This window comes from Channa argus, chromosome 15 (genome assembly GCF_033026475.1).
Source record: "Channa argus isolate prfri chromosome 15, Channa argus male v1.0, whole genome shotgun sequence".
NCBI classification, from domain to species: domain Eukaryota; kingdom Metazoa; phylum Chordata; class Actinopteri; order Anabantiformes; family Channidae; genus Channa; species Channa argus.
In genome coordinates this window covers 11,811,416-11,828,305 of record NC_090211.1, presented here as the reverse complement: position 1 = coordinate 11,828,305, position 16,890 = coordinate 11,811,416, and the positions used below count along the sequence as shown (strand labels likewise).

Genomic DNA, 16,890 nt, shown 5'->3' with positions numbered 1-16,890 from the left:
ACTCAGCGGTGGGCGTGGAATGTTGAATCAGCGGCATTACGCGCTCAGGGATTGGTTCAGTGTGGGACATGCACAGTAGTCGTAGATGCTTGGGTTACAGCACGTAACCATCCTTACAGCTGTCAGGTCAGGTGGATCGAACATGTCGTGAGCTTCAGCTCGATCGTTACCGCGGACTTTTACTAGTTCCAGGGTAAAAAAAAAAACTCCGGAAATAAAGCAGTTTTCTAAGCCAAAAATAAATGCGACCACTCGAGCGACGGCGTGGGAAGCATTCGCCAAGAAAGGATTTTATTTGAAAAGTTGTAACCAGTTCTGTTTTCCATTCATGATTGTTTGACATATGAGCCAAAACGTGTGCGTTCAGGACGTTTGGAGAGAGTAGGACAACACGTTCCAATTTGTTGGAGTTGACTTTTTACTGGCTTGGATTTTACTTTTCCCATTTTTCTTTTCCTCCGCACCCAACGCTAAGTTGCCTCATCAAGCGAGCTGCTAGGTTGACAAGCCTGCTGCTGTCAAGCTTTGAGCAACGGTGAACATGGATGTGCTGCACCGACGACGGGATTGAAAACTTTGGGAAGATATCTACCACTGACCGGGAGAACTGCAACTACTTTTAACAAGTTGTCAATAGCTGACTTAGTTACAGACATGCAAAAGTTCAACTCCACTGATGCCCACTGCAACACACTGGCCCGGGACGCGGAGCTCCAGCAGCGGTTAGCTGAGAGTGGAGGAGCCGGGGAAGGGAAGGAGAACGGCGCTGGAAAGCATTTTCTTACTCAGCCCGAGGAGGAGAGCTCATTCTGCACGAAGAGGAAGATGCTTGTCTGTTTGGATGTAATATGTCTTATTGTCGGTAAGAATACATTAGAGTGGGCCCACTTATAAATATATTTTAAATTGTTTTAGCATTACAGGGAAACACTTATTAACATGTTGATTTCGTGAGTACAACATTAACTGTAACTGCAGCAATTTTCAGTCATGATTTTATCAAACCTCAGCCTCTGTCTGCTTCTCTTTTTATTGCACGCACATTGGAAAGTTCATATTGACTTTTTTCCCCAGTAAGGATTTGTTAAAGTTAACGCAGTTCCAATTTTTTTCAGAAGTCAAATAGAAACAGTTCAAAGGGGCAGAAAACTCTCCCCTCGGTGCATGTGGGGGCAAGAGGGAGGGAGGAAGGTGGGGGTTCTGCTGGCAGGAGTACAGTTGTCCCGGGAATTCATCTGTTTCCATGGCAACCCCTAAAGTTCCCGGGAGAGGAACGTGGGAATTGGGATAAAGGCATGCCCTTGCTTGTGCTCTCGTGCCGAAAATTACCTCTGTACACTGTGAGGGCTTTTAGCCCTCTCAATGCAGAATTACTAAATGTCACAAATAATTTGCAGTGCCCATAATATTTCGATAGGATCACCCAGCAGTTTTCACAAGGACAATTAGAAACATCTGTATCAACAAATCGGCAGGAACTCAGGGGACACTGACCTCATCATAACAGAGAACTGGCCAAGACGAGTTTCTTTGTAAGCAGGCCTACATAAATTTCCAATGAATTTGGTAAGGAAATTTATGACAAATAATGATTAATTTAATGTTTAACTAATTCTTCGTAATACATTGTTTTGTTTGTTAGAATCTATGACAACAGAAACTCAGTAGTTGTTTGTAGACCAGTTATTACAAAGCAAAACATTTTCAACATACAATAGAGAAAAGTTAACATGGAGTTGTTTTGCATTTTCATTTGATAAATGGGGACAGATCAGTAGAGATGGTTGACAGTTATTATATGGATGACTGACTATTGATGACTATTGATTGTTCAAGCAAACTTTTAAAACTTTATTCAATTTGTCCATATGACCAAGAAAAACCTGCAAATTGAGAAACTGGAACAATAATGTTTGGCATTTTTCCTTGACAAATATCTGAAACCACGTGGCGGTCCCAAGCCCGGTAGAAATTGAAGAGGGTTGCATCAGGAAGGGCATCCGGTGTAAAAACTGTGCCAAATCCACATGCGGACAATGATCCACTGTGTCGACCCTGAATGTACAGGATAAGCTGAAAGGACAAAAAAATAATAAAAAAATCAATTAATTAAATTATTGGTGATATATTTATTAATCGACCTGTTGATTACTCAACCAATTGTTGCAGCTTTTACAGTTCATAATAAAAGAAAAGAGCCCAGCGGGATAAGATCAGTCAAAAATCCATACACCAACACCCCTTTCTGTAATGTCATTACAATTACACCTTCTCTCTTTGTACCTCCAGAGTTCATAAATTAATAGTTAAGCTAAAATTTTCATTAGAAATAAAATACCCATATCCTTTACTTACATAAGTGTTGCCACTAAAATCCATCCATTATCGGTAACTGCTTATCCTGTTTAGGGTCACGGGGGGCTGGAGCCTATCCCAGCTATCATCGGGCGAGAGGCGGGGTACACTCTGGACAGATCGCCAGTCTATCACAGGGCCACAGAGAGACAGACAGACAACCATTCACACTCGCATTTTTAGATTCACCAATTTATGAAACATGCATGTTTTTGGACTGTGTGATGAAACCGGAGTACTCGGAGAAAACATGCAAACTCTGCACAGAAAGGCCACAGCCAGGCTGCGAACCCACAACCTTCTGGCTGTTAGGCAGCAGTGCTAATGTATTCACCACCACCAACACCACATTTTAACACTTATTGTAATTTTAGTCTGACAATAATTTTTAGATGACAGCTGGTACAGTAATGTAACCCCTCACACACACCCCTTCCCCCCCCCAAAAAAAAAACTGTATCCTGAAAAACTGTAACTACTACCTTTCATAGGATTTGAATGTACTTAAATGTAAGTAATTACTTTGCTTCACTACTCTGTTTAGTTACGTGGGAAATGGTCTGCAGTACTCTAAAATTCTCTAGCTCACTTTGGTGCCTACTGATGTGAACTCGGATACTTTGTGAAAAGAGAGAATATTATTTCACAAGGGTTATGTTTTCATCTCTCATGACTATGATGAACAGGAGAGCATCAGTATAGCGTGAGCTAGTGGTTCTCTGGATCAGAAGCAAACATGAGAGAGGCAGAACCCGTCTAGGCAGACCGACAGGTCTAAACTTCGTTGGCAGTTAAAGCATAGGAAGTAGCCAAGCAAACAAAACAACTGTGTGAGGCAGTTGGGTTCATTGCTGTATTATTCCTTTCCCCTGCAGGTATGCTATTAGCCTTTCACTACACACACTTGTTATTATATTTGTTATGTGAGTAGGATGTCACGGGTGAACCAGCATCAGTCAGTACAGTAGAGGAAATAGTTTCTCTCAGTTCTCCTTTTAATACACATTCCAAATACATCACTTGGTTTCTCACAAAATTGCGTGCCCTGACCCTGTTATTCGCCCTCTGACGGAATTGCACCACTGAGACAGAGCCTCAAGTTGTAGCTCACAATTATGCTATCAATGTAAAATTCCACAAGTTGTGCAAGAAAATCCTGGTTGGCAGTTTCTTAATTTTCAGGATTATAAAACTATAAGGTTTTAGTATACAATTACACTCACACATTCTGCTTTTTCAACCTATTAGTAATTAGATTACTTACAGATTGTTTTCTGCCTGACTGTACCCTGTTAAACATCAAGGCATTTATTATGCCTGACTTTGACTCATCTGTGGTATTTACTAGCAGTAAATGACATCACTTATTGGAAATGAATTGGACCCTTCATTAGCTAATCTACTCTAATCTTATCTCCACCTAACCCAATTTTCCTTAAAAATACCATCTTGAGATATTCTCAGACAAAAGGCCCACCAGTATGATTAATCCAGTAAAGGGACTCATTCATTGCTGTAATTGTGGAATTTTACCCCAAGGCATCCATCCTCATTATGTTATCAGCTGAAGAAGAATTCCACAATGTCCTGCAGTTTTCACTGCTTCAACATAAAGCCAGTATGGTGTGGCACTAAGCATGATGGGACTACTGGTATATTCCGAACATCACTACAGGCTTTGACTCAAGTTACCTGATTATATTGTTTCTCAACACTGTGTCTGTCTAACAGTGATAGAAATAGTACTTTAAATAAAAAATAAATAAAGCAGCAGTGTTTATGGGAATCTTCTGACATCCACCTGATGAATGCTTTACAGAGATAACTTGTTCTGGATCAGATCAGTGTCAGTAAGTTCTGTGCAAGCTGCAGTATGCAAATGCCTTAATGTGTTTAAGTGCTTGTTTTTGTCTTTTTATGTCTGAATGTGTTCTGGGTGGGACAGTAGGGGTTTGATTGTCAATCTGCGCCCAGTGGCTGCATCTAAGATCTAGTGTCCAGCCACCCAGAGGCCAGGAGGTGTCGAGTGTTTGTCTTATCTAACAAGCATGCAGGGACAGGTCTCCCAGCTCTACTGTTTCCCCTCCTGCACAGGTGTTCCTTACATTGTCATCACCCCAGTAAAGGCAGTTACTGCCTTTTTTTGTATTGCGGAATTTGGGTAATTAGGAATAATTGGACGTGACACAAAATACAATTGATTTACTCTGTTGATACATTAAATTAGATTTGTCTGTTTAAAACAAGAAAGTGATGTCACTGTATAGTGAAAGCAAAACAAGGTTTTGAAAACTATAAAAAGAGAAAGCTGGAATCTGGTGATTTGCATTTGTGTTTTGTTCTCGACATGATGAAGCATGCCAGGACAAGAGGTCCAGTATCTTCCTGGCTGATCTGAATTCAAAAGGGCTACTTCTTTCCAGCTTATAACTGCTTTTTTCTCCTTCTCTTTTTCTCCTCTTCTTTTCAGACAGACTGTTTGGGAAAAATAGGTGTTTTAGCAGTGTAGTGAGGTGTGTGTGTGTTTTATGTCTGCATGTGCGTTTTGGGCGGGTGGCGGGTTTATGTTAGAGGATTCCTGGTTCTGTTCTTTTGGCAGTAAAAGCTGCCAAGTGAGTGAGACAGTAAGAAGTCACGTCACAGCATGTTGATGTGTATCAGCTCAGCGATATTAAATGGCATATTTGTGTGCATTTATGTTTGTGTGTGTGCTTATGAGTAAAAGTGTGGGTGTGGGTGTGGGTGTTGGTGTGTGTATGCGTCATCGTGACTGCCAACATGAAAACTACTACAGCTGACGTGCCTGTTGTGGGATGACAAGTTGATTGGTACTGTGTTGCTGCATATTCAAAGCTTTGATGAAAACCACTTCCCAGTTATGATACACATAGGCAATGGTCTGTGGTTTACATATAGAGAGCCATTACAAATGGCTTAGTCAATTCATCATTAGCTAGCGGAAGTAATAATTTTGTTTGCTTTTTCTTGTCAGTGTATTAATGCACTATTTGATGACATTGCACTGTTACAGAAATCCATTAGCTACACCCCCTTTCTTAGACAGACTTCATGGGCACATTTGCTGCACTTTGTTGTCACCCATTAGTACCCAAGAGCTAGCTCAAGACTTGGAAACATCTCAGTTGCCTGTAGGCTGAGGGACAAGTAAGAGCCTGAATGAGTGAATAGCCCCAGGGAGGGAGAGTACAATGAGGCGTTGAAGGGGAGAAGGGGTTTAGGATATACAGTAGGGGTCAGAGGTCAGAACCAGGGACGCCTGAGGGATCGTCTCATACATTGTCTGTTTATGTCCTAGTGAGGAAGTAGTACTCAGAGAAGGATATGAAAGATTTAGACAGCAAATAGCTTCAAATTTACTTTTAATGAGACAGCTGCAATGTTCTCCTAGGTGACGGTTCCATAAGTGCCCAGAGTGGTCCATAGGCATTAGCTGTAACGAGCAAATAAAGATGTGGATAGCACTCTAATCCTCACTGCTCATTAGCGGGAATGGGTCTGGAGAGGCTTACCATAAAGTATCTACCGGAATCCGAATGCAGCCGGTAGTCCCGCCTTTGCGTCTGTCAAAACTAATGACTCAATGTCTTCTGTCTGTCTCCCTTTTATGAGATTTAGACAGTACCCCTTGGCAGCATCGCATGGTTACTCATTAAGACCATTTTATCATGTGGCACATCTCACCTGCTGGAGCATTGCCTTCCTTCATCCTCTGCTCCACTCTGAAGTTGCTCCAGCTGCATGTTTCCCTTCAAACCAAAACAAACTGACAAAACCACCCTGCAGCCCTCAACACTTTCCATACATACATTACTACCGCCCTCCCAACAGTGTAAATCACAGCCTTGTGTTGTTGTCATGTTGCAGATGGCCAGTCCTCACCTCACTGTGCACACCCTTACCTTTAAACCTCAAAAACCAAAGGAATCCTCCTTTAAAGGCTCTAAGGTACATACCACAGTGGCAGGTTCTTTATGTTCCTGCTGAATCAGACAGGCACACAGTCAGCCCACTTCAGACCTCACCGCACATGCCTTGAACTCCAGGGCCAGCCTCCAGGAAGCAGGTCAGTGAAGTGTGGAAAGAACAGAAGCAGCTGTGGGAAGCATGTCCCCACTGGCCAGAGGCAATAGTTACAGTGCAATGGGCAAGCAACAGCTTTGCTGGTGTGTTAGTGGAAGTGGAAGCAAAATGTCTACCATATACTTTGTGTATATGGTGTCTACCTGATTGATGGATAAAAAGTATGCTATTTTTAAAATTGATGAGTTTAATAGGGGAGGAGAGCGCCTAATGTGCCATGATAAAGGAAGCAGTCTGTGTTTACTTATAGACGATGTAAGAAGTCCATCTACAGCAGATGCTGATAGCAAATGGTTACCTAAGATCCAGGACTTATGACTCCTTAGTCACTTTTTTCACTATATAATCTTTTTGTGCTTCCACCAGGGCAGACAAAACAGATCTGTTGTGTCAGTGCCAGGGGGCACCGCTCTATCACATCCCACACCTAGATGATTGGGATTCAGACAGTAAGCAAATACAGGAAGAACCACTTTCCAGGACAGTCACATAATTACACATATACCCATGGTACTTCAATTTGGTTTGTTATTTATAGTTTCCATTCATAACCACAGTCTTTGTGTGAATGACCTCCAAGTGTTGCCTGTTCCACTCTGTGTGTGTTCCTTTGTGTTTTTCTGTTTACTTGAGCTTTTGTGATGTTGCACACAGTCTCGTTCCAGACTGCCTCATTAAACAAAGGCGTCTTTATACCAGGTGAGACATCAAAAACTTGGCTTTCCCGTTGAGGATAGCTGACTCAAACAAAATAGTGATTAGATGAAAGTAGAGATAAAGAGTAGCTTATGGTGTAAAATCATTATTGCTCAAATAATGGTAGAATTCCACACAGTCCAACAGCATACTGCTGTTTATAAAGCATGTTAGACAGGCTGCGACATGGCTTAATGTAACTTCAGAGATAGCTAGTTTTTTAGAGAGTTTACTAGCTTTTTTGTTGTTTTGTTTTTGCAAATGTACCTTGAAGGTAAATGATCAGCTTAAATTGTTGTTAAGAAACATTGGCACATGCAGGCTAGTGAGGGGCCCAGCAATACCTGGCCACCCCTCAAGTGTGCTGCAGCAAGCTGGGTTATAGCCCAGACTCAGCCCAGTATAAGCTGCAGGCCACATGGGCCTCTACTGACAGGTCACTAATTGTCTGTCCTCCAGTTCTATCGAAGGGCAAATGTAGAAAAAAGCCTGTGCAATCAAAATCTATTGGTTGTAATGACACAGATTACTGTGTCACAGCCACTACTGTGACTTAGATATAGCTGTAGGCTGAACGTCATGCTTATCTGTGGACAGGCTGTTTGTTCAACAGCAGCAGCATCCACACAAGTTAATTTAGATCTGCGATAATGATATGCATATGTTTAGGGTGGTTTGTTTTTGTGTGGTTTGCTGGCTCTAGCCTGGTTCATTTGGTTCTGCCATTTCCTAGATGCTCGTGGTACTTTTGTGGTTTGTTTGGTTGTCTATGTGGCTGCTGGTTTGGTTAGTTTGCATCTATGTGTGGTTTTTGTATGTTTCCAAGCGTGTTGCATCTCTATGTGTATTTGGGGGTATTCTGCTGGTTGAGGCAGGGTCGTGTTTACAGAGCGGGTTTCAGCAGAGCCCAGATCTCTGACCCTCACATTCCAGAACCACCACTAATCGCCTCCGTCTGTTCTTCATAGTGAAACCCATGCCGCATCTCTCTTGGCTCCATCTTTCCAGCTTTCTCTCACTCCAGTATTACTGCTCTCCCCCTTATTTGTGATGCATTTTAGCCTAGTTTCTGTTTTGGTCAGCAGATGGTTACCAATATTACTACCACCTGCCCTCTCATTTTGCTCTCTGCCTTTAATCACTTTGTACTTTTTTAATGTTTGTTAAAATTTTCAGTTGTTGTTCTCTTCTCACAGTGAGCTCATTCTGGGCTGTGGTTATAGATGTGTAAATTAGAAACAGAAGAGTTTTTCAGAGTGAGGCACATATCCCCACAGCTCTCATTCCTCCTCTTCTCCTTCCTCCCTCCCTCTCTTCTTTCCCCCTTCTTTCTTTCTGTTCCTTTTGACTATTTGAAAGCATTCCTGCTCTGAGTGTCAGGCCCAGCAAGCAGCACATTTTGGCCTGGCTCTGAGAGCCAACCCACTCCTCCGCCTCCTATTGGGTCCCTTCATGTAGGCCTTCCTGGCCTGGCTCTCTTTTGAGCATGTCTTGGCCAGGTGCAGATATTTGCTCACAGCTGCCTAACAGATGTCTCTGGGGTGTTTTTGTATCTTGTTGTGAAAATGTAGTTGTGTTGAGGTGACTGTGACATAGGGGCTTGTAATGTGTACAGGATCCTGCAGCTCCTAAAAAACATATATGTGGGTAATAGCATTGTTGCTTTATTATTATTCAGCACTGAGAAATTGTGACACAGCATAGGTTTGTGTACATTTAATGGATTTGTTTTATTGAGAGGCTTTGCAAACAGTTATGCAAAAATGGGCAAACAATACAGCCATTGTATTGGCAGGCTTCATGGTTCCCATTAAACCTCCATATGTATTGAAGATTATCTCAGAAAAAGTCAATGTTCCTTCTGTTGTTGCCAAGTGTTTGGGCCTTAATGGAGAATCTGTCCATTACCTCTCTGTCAATGCAGCAGTATTGATTATTAAGAGAGGCCTGGCCATTCTATGTAATCTCATGAGGACACACAGAAAGGATGGTTAATGTTGCTATATGGTATCAAAAAAGTGAGAAAATTTTAACTTAATATTTATAAAATACATTTTAACACATGTACACACACACACACACACGCACACACAGAAAATGTCTCAGTCTGTGTTAAAATGACTTGCTTTTGTTAGCTGTGACTTTAATGTTTTTAGTAATATGTTTAAAAGCAAGCTCATTAGATCACATCATTGGCACCATGTATTGTGCATTTTCTGCAGATAGTAGAAAAAAATCAGGGAACCCTCATGCAACATAACTTTTTGATATTGTTGCTTGCCAAAAGTGTTTACTAGTACTTCAACCCATCCATCCATTATCTGTAACCGGTTATCCTGTTCAGGGTCGTGGACCAGATGGAACCTATCCCAGCTTTCATTGGGCAAGAGTCTATTGCAGGATCCAACATTACAAGTTTGGTAAAACAATTATATTGGATTGAATGTAAGAAATCCACAGTAGTTCAATGGTTTGACAAGATTCAACAATTATTTGTTATAGGGCAGGAATTCTGATGATTACGCCAGACCTTCAGAGTGAATGATAAATAGATGCAGAATCACAAATTAATATTCTAGCAAAACAGCACCTGTACTGCAGGTGACCTGTATGTAAATGAGGTACTGTATATCAGTGCGTGACTGAGCTGAATTCATCTAGCAGTGTGTGAGGTGTCGCCTGCATATGTGGCGACTGCATGAGATGAGTGAGAGATCAGGGTCAAATGAGAGGCGTTTCCTATCTCTACCTCTCTTTGTTGGCGTCACAGCCTCTGCTATCTGCCTGCAATGTGTTTCCCTCTCCAGTCCCTCCCTCACTTCCTTACTCAGGCCCATTTTAAAATAAATGGAAGTGGGCTGCCTTTTATCTGTGTTATGTCTTTCTCTTAGGGCGGCATGACTTTGACTACAGAGGTCACTAACACACACTTTTAAATACACTATAATATCAATAATTCAGTCCCATAGTATATTAGTATGGTTGATCAGTGAGTCTAAAAGAGCAGTATGGATGTTTTACTTGTTTACCTAATGGTTTATAACAAATTGTTTAAACTAAGCATACCAGGTTAAGGTATCCATGTCCTGCCTTTTGTCAACAGGGGTTTATTTATTCTTTTTAAGACATGTTTTCATGCCGTTATTTGTGTGTGTATTTGTGTGTAGTCCTTTTGGCCTGATCTTCAATGTGTATCTTGTGTACTACTCAGTCACGTAGTCTGAGAGATTCCATTGCTGAAGCAGTGTTTTGGCCTGGGTGCGTTCCAGCCAACCAGCAGTCCTGGGATGACAGAGAGAGGCACAGAGGTTAATGATTAGTCCCATGTTCTTGCTGCATTCCAAGGGGTGACAAGGGGACATGGGATAAGGGACAGAGAACTGGGGCAGGCTGGCCAGGCATTTAGATCGATTGGCTGTTAGTACATTTGTACACAAAGCTATACAGCTCAGCCCTCTTTGGGGACATACAAATGCTCTCTACCTTTTTGTGATCATTAATTTACTGCGAGTCATTCACCCAGCGAACTTTGACCGTCAGGGGTTTGTTTGCTTTAGCAAGCCAGACCTTGAGTCCCACTCACCTGATTCAGAATTCTTAGAGTTAGTAACCATGCAGAAAATACTGTTTAAACTCAAAGTCCGTGGTTTTCAGTCGAACAAGACCTCATTTCCTAAAAGGAATCCATTGTCTACCTTTGGCACTGTTCTGCAATATTCTTTGTAACATGCTCTCTATCACTTTCTTCCTCCTCCTCATCTTAATTCATCACTGTCTTCACTGCTCATCTTCCTGTCTGTCTTTCTATGTTATTTCTCCTTCTCCCTGTTTCTCTTGTGGAAACAGCTTTTTGTGGAATGTTTAATCCTCTGGGAATTTGGAAATTATGTCACATGGTGACTAGCACTCTGCAACGCTTCCCAACTGCCTTTCATAGCAACCTCCTTGGGGTAATAAGATTTTTATTTTCATTATTTGCCAGTGGTACCTTTGCCAGTGGTACCTTCTTTATCTGTCTCTCTGTGATCATTGTTGTACAGACCACATGCTAACATGCATTCATTAACCAATGTTTTGTTTTTTGTCTGCCTACCCTCCCCTTCTCTTTCTACTTATCATTAGCTTCCATCCCGTTCTTCGCATGTGAATTGAAGGCAGTAACCCCGTACAGGCGAGGCTTCTTCTGTGGAGACTCTAGCATCACTTATCCCTACGTGGAGAGAGAGGCCATCCCTGATGACCTTCTCATTGCTGGCGGTATAGCCATTACTGGTCTAGCGGTAAGATCAATAATACCTGTAACAGTAAAGCTTACCACAGTGAGTTAAAGTTGTCATCACTTAAATTAGTGTAATGAAGCGCAGATGCAAGAGTAAAACAAACATACTTTCCCTGTTACAGTATTTGTTCAGCTGCAAGGTGTGAGTTATGATAACCAGTTTCTATTGTCTCCTCAGATCGCACTGGGCGAATGCTACCGGGTGCGTTTCCGAGGTGTACACTCACGGGCTTTTGTTCGAAACCGCTATGTGTCTTGCCTGTATAAGGAGCTTGGAAGCTTTTTGTTTGGCTGCTGTGTGGGCCAGTCTCTCACCAATATGGCCAAACTAAGTGTGGGACGCCTGCGACCCAACTTCCTATCTATCTGTAACATCACCTATGCTTCCATCAACTGCGCTGTGGGGAGCTATGTGCCCCATGTCACCTGCAGGCAGCCTAATCAGAAGATGGTGGAGGAGGCAAGGTGTGTGTGCGCATGAGTGGTTTTGCTTAGAAATGATTTTGTGTGTTTACTAAAGGTGGGGTATAAAGTTGCTTGACCCTGTGAGTTAATGTCTAACTCGCTGCATCTTGTGTTGATCTTCTCTTTCAGGAAGTCATTTTTTTCTGGCCATGCTTCATTTGCAATGTACACCATGCTCTATCTGGCAGTAAGTTACCTGAACCTGCACAAACACATGCAACCAAACACACACCTCTGAAATCTGACCTTCACATTCAACTGAGCTTGTGTATAATTACAGTATTTCTTTTCGTGTTTATCATGTTGAGGGAATATTACTGCTCTTACTTTCGTTTTAGAAATCACAGACACCAGTCCCAAGAGAGTGAGAACACTGTGTGCAACCATTAACTAGATATGATAATTAAACATGTGTAAACACTCACCAAGACATGTGCTGTTAAATATATTCACAGATAAAAATAGTGAGGGGAGAGAACTTGAGAGCAGCAATTCACCAAAGGCATCATGCTTCAAACTGAAAGAGCTGGTGATACAGACAGGGGGGCGAGTTAGAGAATGAGAGAGAATGTTTTCTGTGGGGAGCATGAATAGATGAAGAGACCAGGCAGACAGAGGAGGCCTTGTTGTGGTTCTCATTTAGAGAAGGGGGTGGATGGCTGAATATGCCTGCTGAGAGATCGACAGGCTTCTTTCAGCAATAGACACCCTCTAAACTCTACGGCACAACCCATCTCTTCATCTTTCTCTCACACTGCTCTGGTGCATTGTGGAAGATAAATGATACTTAGAGGAAAACAAAACCACACTATTAACTATAAAATGTTCAGATTTCTCACACATTTTCCCTCATTAAACCTATATTATAGTTTTTGGTAACTTATAAACTTCAGTGTGTACAGTTAAACTGAAGGAAGTGAATCACTGCCTAATGCACTATAGCAGTCCAAATGAAAGAAGCTCCTCCCTTCTGCCTAGACAGAGACCTGGATGAGTAGGAGGAGATTGAATAAGAGGAATAAGCAGCTATAGAACTGAAGGGATGAAGTGCTCTGAGAAAAACAAGTTACCCTTGTATTCTTGTTTACTGTTGTAGTTAGCATTTCAGACTGTCAACAACATAGAAAGAATGCATCCAACCTGTATCTACATGCCACCCGGTCCATTGCCAGCTACTTATATATAAGGTAGAGTGACACCTGTTCTCAGCTGGGGAAGGAGAGAGAGAGAAAAACCTAATGAGGCCAACCCTCACTCCAGGAATGCAGGCCATGTGCTCCCCAATGGTTGATAGGTTCAGAGAGACCCCAAGCTACCTTATTAAGCTCTCCCTGCATCTGAAGGGTGGAACAAAAGGAGGAAATGGGGTTTAGATAGTGTTAAAGGACTTATTCCAAGCTTCTTTTCTTCCTCTGGGCAGCAGACTCAGTTGATGTCCATGTTTCATTGAAAGAATTGTGTTTGTGTTGAATCACTAAACATAATTACAAGTTTGTGATTTTGAAGATTACATTTTTGCACAAGGACCCAAATGCTTAGATCCATCCTGTAGTGATTAGCAGCGTCGGGATATTAAAAAAATGTTTTCTTATTTTTTGCAGTTCTACCTGCAGGCACGATTGTCATGGCGAGGAGCTCGATTGTTGCGTCCACTAATACAGTTCCTCTTAGTGATGATTGCCATTTACACTGGCCTGACCCGCATCTCTGACTACCGTCACCACCCCACCGATGTCCTTACAGGCTTCATCCAAGGAGGCCTTACTGCGTACTGGGTGGTATGTTGAAAACGTTGTCCAAGTAGTCTTAAATAACACTTATCTCTGACTTCACGGGACTTTTTTCTCTCTGCTCTCGGCTGACTGAATTACCTTAATAGTCTCCTTTCCCCACTCTGATCCCTCTTGGTGTTTATAAACAGTTAATGATTGACAGTGCGTGTGGTCTGTGTACATCTACTGACATGTTTTGTGTCTTTGCCTTCAGGCCTTCTACATCTCCTCCATGTTTAAGCCCCGCACTCGTCCAGACCTGTCTCCCACAACCATGTCCCTGGAGAGTCCACTGTCCAGCCAGCAAACTGTCTGTTAGCAGGCACATGCCATCATTTCAGAAGTCAAAAGATAAGAGAAGATGGACTGCAGAGAGTCAGGGATAATGTCAAATAGCAGAGAAGAGGGAAAAAACTAGTTTATGATGAAAGGCAAATAATTCCAAGAGAAGGATATGATGAAAAGTGATGGAGGACAATCTAACATGCTTGTTACTTTGGCTATACTGATATACAGGCACATGTACATTCAAAAAACAATTTAACAAGTTCACACAGATTCACACATGTTAAACACAACAAGCACATTTGACTGTGAGTCAAACCCGTCCAGTGAAAAGAACTGTATTGTACTATGACAGATATTTTTTTATATATAAAAAAAGGTCTATTTTTCAAGATGATTTTTGGAAGCTGCTAATATTGATAGTTGACAGTTTGAACTTGTTTTCATCTGTGATGGAGGCATTTGGTCAGTGTATTTGGTAAACGTTTTAAAGCAAAACTCTTTGGTCTTGGGTGACAGAGAAAATGCCAGTTTCTTTAGTCCTCTGCCCATAATGGTAAACATTACCCTGCACCTGTGAACTGACACCATCAGACCTTAGATGTGAAGACAACTCTGGACCAAGTGACAGAACTGGCAGCAACAAAGAACAAGCACTGGCTTCAACTAATAGTTTGTACCTTCAGTAGTCTCTGATGTGCCACTGCTCTAATCAGACTGCCCTGTGTCACTACAACTAAACATTAATCTGTATTTGTAAAGAAAAGAAAACAGTATTTGTTCTGTAATACAATGTTATCTTTCTTTTTTGAGTAACAAAGGCAGTGATGGGAAGGAATATGGGGATTTTCTTCTCCTTCACTGCTACTTTTCTACTAACCACTTTGACTGTGTCTCAGAGGTGGAGGTTTGACTGAATTTAACCTGACCTTTGACTTTTGCCCCCGACTCCAGTCTCTGAGCTGCACCTTGATTTATACCACTCTGACAGGAGAGCCAATGTCGTTGTGATGCCAGTGGCCCTCCTGTGCATCTTTATTAATAGCACTTGAACATACTTAACAAAACCCTTTAATTATAATCAATATTATATGCTTTTTTTCTCACGAGTTTGAATAATCAGTGTTTATTTTTGTTAATGTCAGACTCATACACTATTTGTTTTTTTAATGATAATTATTGAAATTGAATATAAATAGCGATTTTATTTCATAAACCACACAGAATTTCAAAAGTATTAGTTTCATTGTTGCAGAGTTTTTACGTGTTTATGTAAGTATTTACATTTGTGTTGATCAGGTACGGAGACTTACTATTGTATCTGTTATAACTACTAGACTGAGCCACAGATATTATCATAAAGCTATATTTTTCGTGTTTTCATTTATTTGTTGTTTGTTTTATCTGTGAATGTGCCATTCAGGCCGAATAACCACTGTACTCAAAAAACCAAACCAATAAAATGAATGTTGAATGTTTGTAACTTCTTAAGTCATTTTATTTTATAAGTGAACCGCCACGGCCTCTCTAATCCCTACAAGAGCAAGTTTAATTAAACTTAGATTATAAGATTTATGTTTCAGTGTGAAAGTATTCACACTTAACTTCTGCATTTTATTATGTTACAGCCTTATTCCAAAATGGATCAAGTTCATTATTTTTCTCAAAATTCTACAAACAATACTCCATAATGACAACTTGGAAAATGTTTGTTTAAAATCTTTGCAAGTTCATCAAAAATAAATGAAAAAAGCATATGAACATTTAAGTAGTGAGTATTGAAAATTTAGCTCTGGTGCATCCTGTTGCCACTGATCATTCTTGAGATGTTTCTACAAATTGATTGGAGTCCACCTGTGGAAAATTCAAATTATACACCTGTCTATGTGGTCTCAAAATTAACAGTGCATGTCAGAGCACAAACCAATTCCAAGGAAATGTCTGTAGACCTCTGAGACAGGATTTTATCGGGCACAGATATGGGGAAGGGTACAGAAACATTTTTGCAGCTTTGAAGGTCCTAATGTGCTCAGTTGCCTCCATCATCCGTAAATGGAAGACGTTTGGAACCACCAGGAGTCTTCCTAGAGCAGACGGACCAAACTGAGAAATTGAGAGATAAGGGTGTTAGTCAGGGAGATGACCAAGAACCTGATGGTCACTGTGTAAGAGCTGTAGCGTTTCTCAGTGGAGAGAGGAGAACCTTCCAGAGGATCAACCATCTCTGTACCACTCCACCAATCAGGCCTGTATAGTAGAGTGGCCAAACGGAAACCACTCCTCAGTAAAAGGCACATGACAGCGCGGCTGAAGGACAAAATTCTCTTGTCTGAAGAAACAATGGAACTCTTTGACATAAATGTCAAATGTCATGTCTGGAGGAAACCAGGCACCACTCACCACCTGTCCAATACCATCCCTACAGTAAAGCATGGTGGTGGCAGCATCGTGCAGTGGGGATGTTTTTCAGCAGCAGGAACTGGGAGATTAGTCAGGATCGAGGGAAAGAGGAATGCAGAAAGAGACACCCTTGATGAAAACCTGTTCCAGAGCATTCTGGACCTCAGACTGGGGCAACGGCTCATCTTGCAACAGGACAACAACCCTAACCACACAGCCAAGATAACAATGGAGTGGCCATGAGTGACGCAGCTAGAGCCCAGACTTGAACCCGATTGAACATCTCTGGAGAGATCGGAAAATGGGTGTACAGCAATGCTTCCCATCCAATCTGAGGGAGCTTGAGAGATACTGCAAATATGAATGGGAGAAACTGCGCCAAAGTAGATGTGCCAAGCTAGTAGCATCGTACTCAAAAAGGCTGTAATTGACGCTAAAGGTGCTTCAAGAAAGTAGTAAGCAAAGGCGATGAATATTTATTTCCATGTGTTTTGTTTTTTGTTTTTTATTTTTAATAAATTTGTGCAGATTTCAAAC

General features: G+C 41.5%; 1 protein-coding gene across 1 annotated transcript; it reads left to right on the top strand.

Moving 5' to 3' along the window:
* The first annotated feature begins 69 nt into the window (after positions 1 to 69).
* ppap2d (phosphatidic acid phosphatase type 2D) lies at positions 70 to 15,431 on the top strand. The gene is made up of 6 exons (XM_067477141.1): positions 70 to 862; positions 11,275 to 11,432; positions 11,610 to 11,896; positions 12,026 to 12,083; positions 13,498 to 13,674; positions 13,883 to 15,431. The coding sequence occupies exons 1-6, from the start codon at positions 655 to 657 to the stop codon at positions 13,985 to 13,987; spliced, it is 993 nt and encodes a 330-aa protein (XP_067333242.1). The 5' UTR covers positions 70 to 654; the 3' UTR covers positions 13,988 to 15,431.
* Positions 15,432 to 16,890: the final 1,459 nt, after the last annotated feature.

What these genes read in the sequence shown, in the direction of transcription:
- ppap2d (XM_067477141.1), top strand. Translation starts at nt 655, where the DNA reads ATGCAAAAGTTCAACTCCACTGATGCCCACTGCAACACACTGGCCCGG. An exon ending in TGTAATATGTCTTATTGTCG is followed by an intron (nt 863 to 11,274) that starts GTAAGAATACAT and finishes ACTTATCATTAG; the next exon opens with CTTCCATCCCGTTCTTCGCA. An exon ending in AAGATGGTGGAGGAGGCAAG is followed by an intron (nt 11,897 to 12,025) that starts GTGTGTGTGCGC and finishes CTTCTCTTTCAG; the next exon opens with GAAGTCATTTTTTTCTGGCC.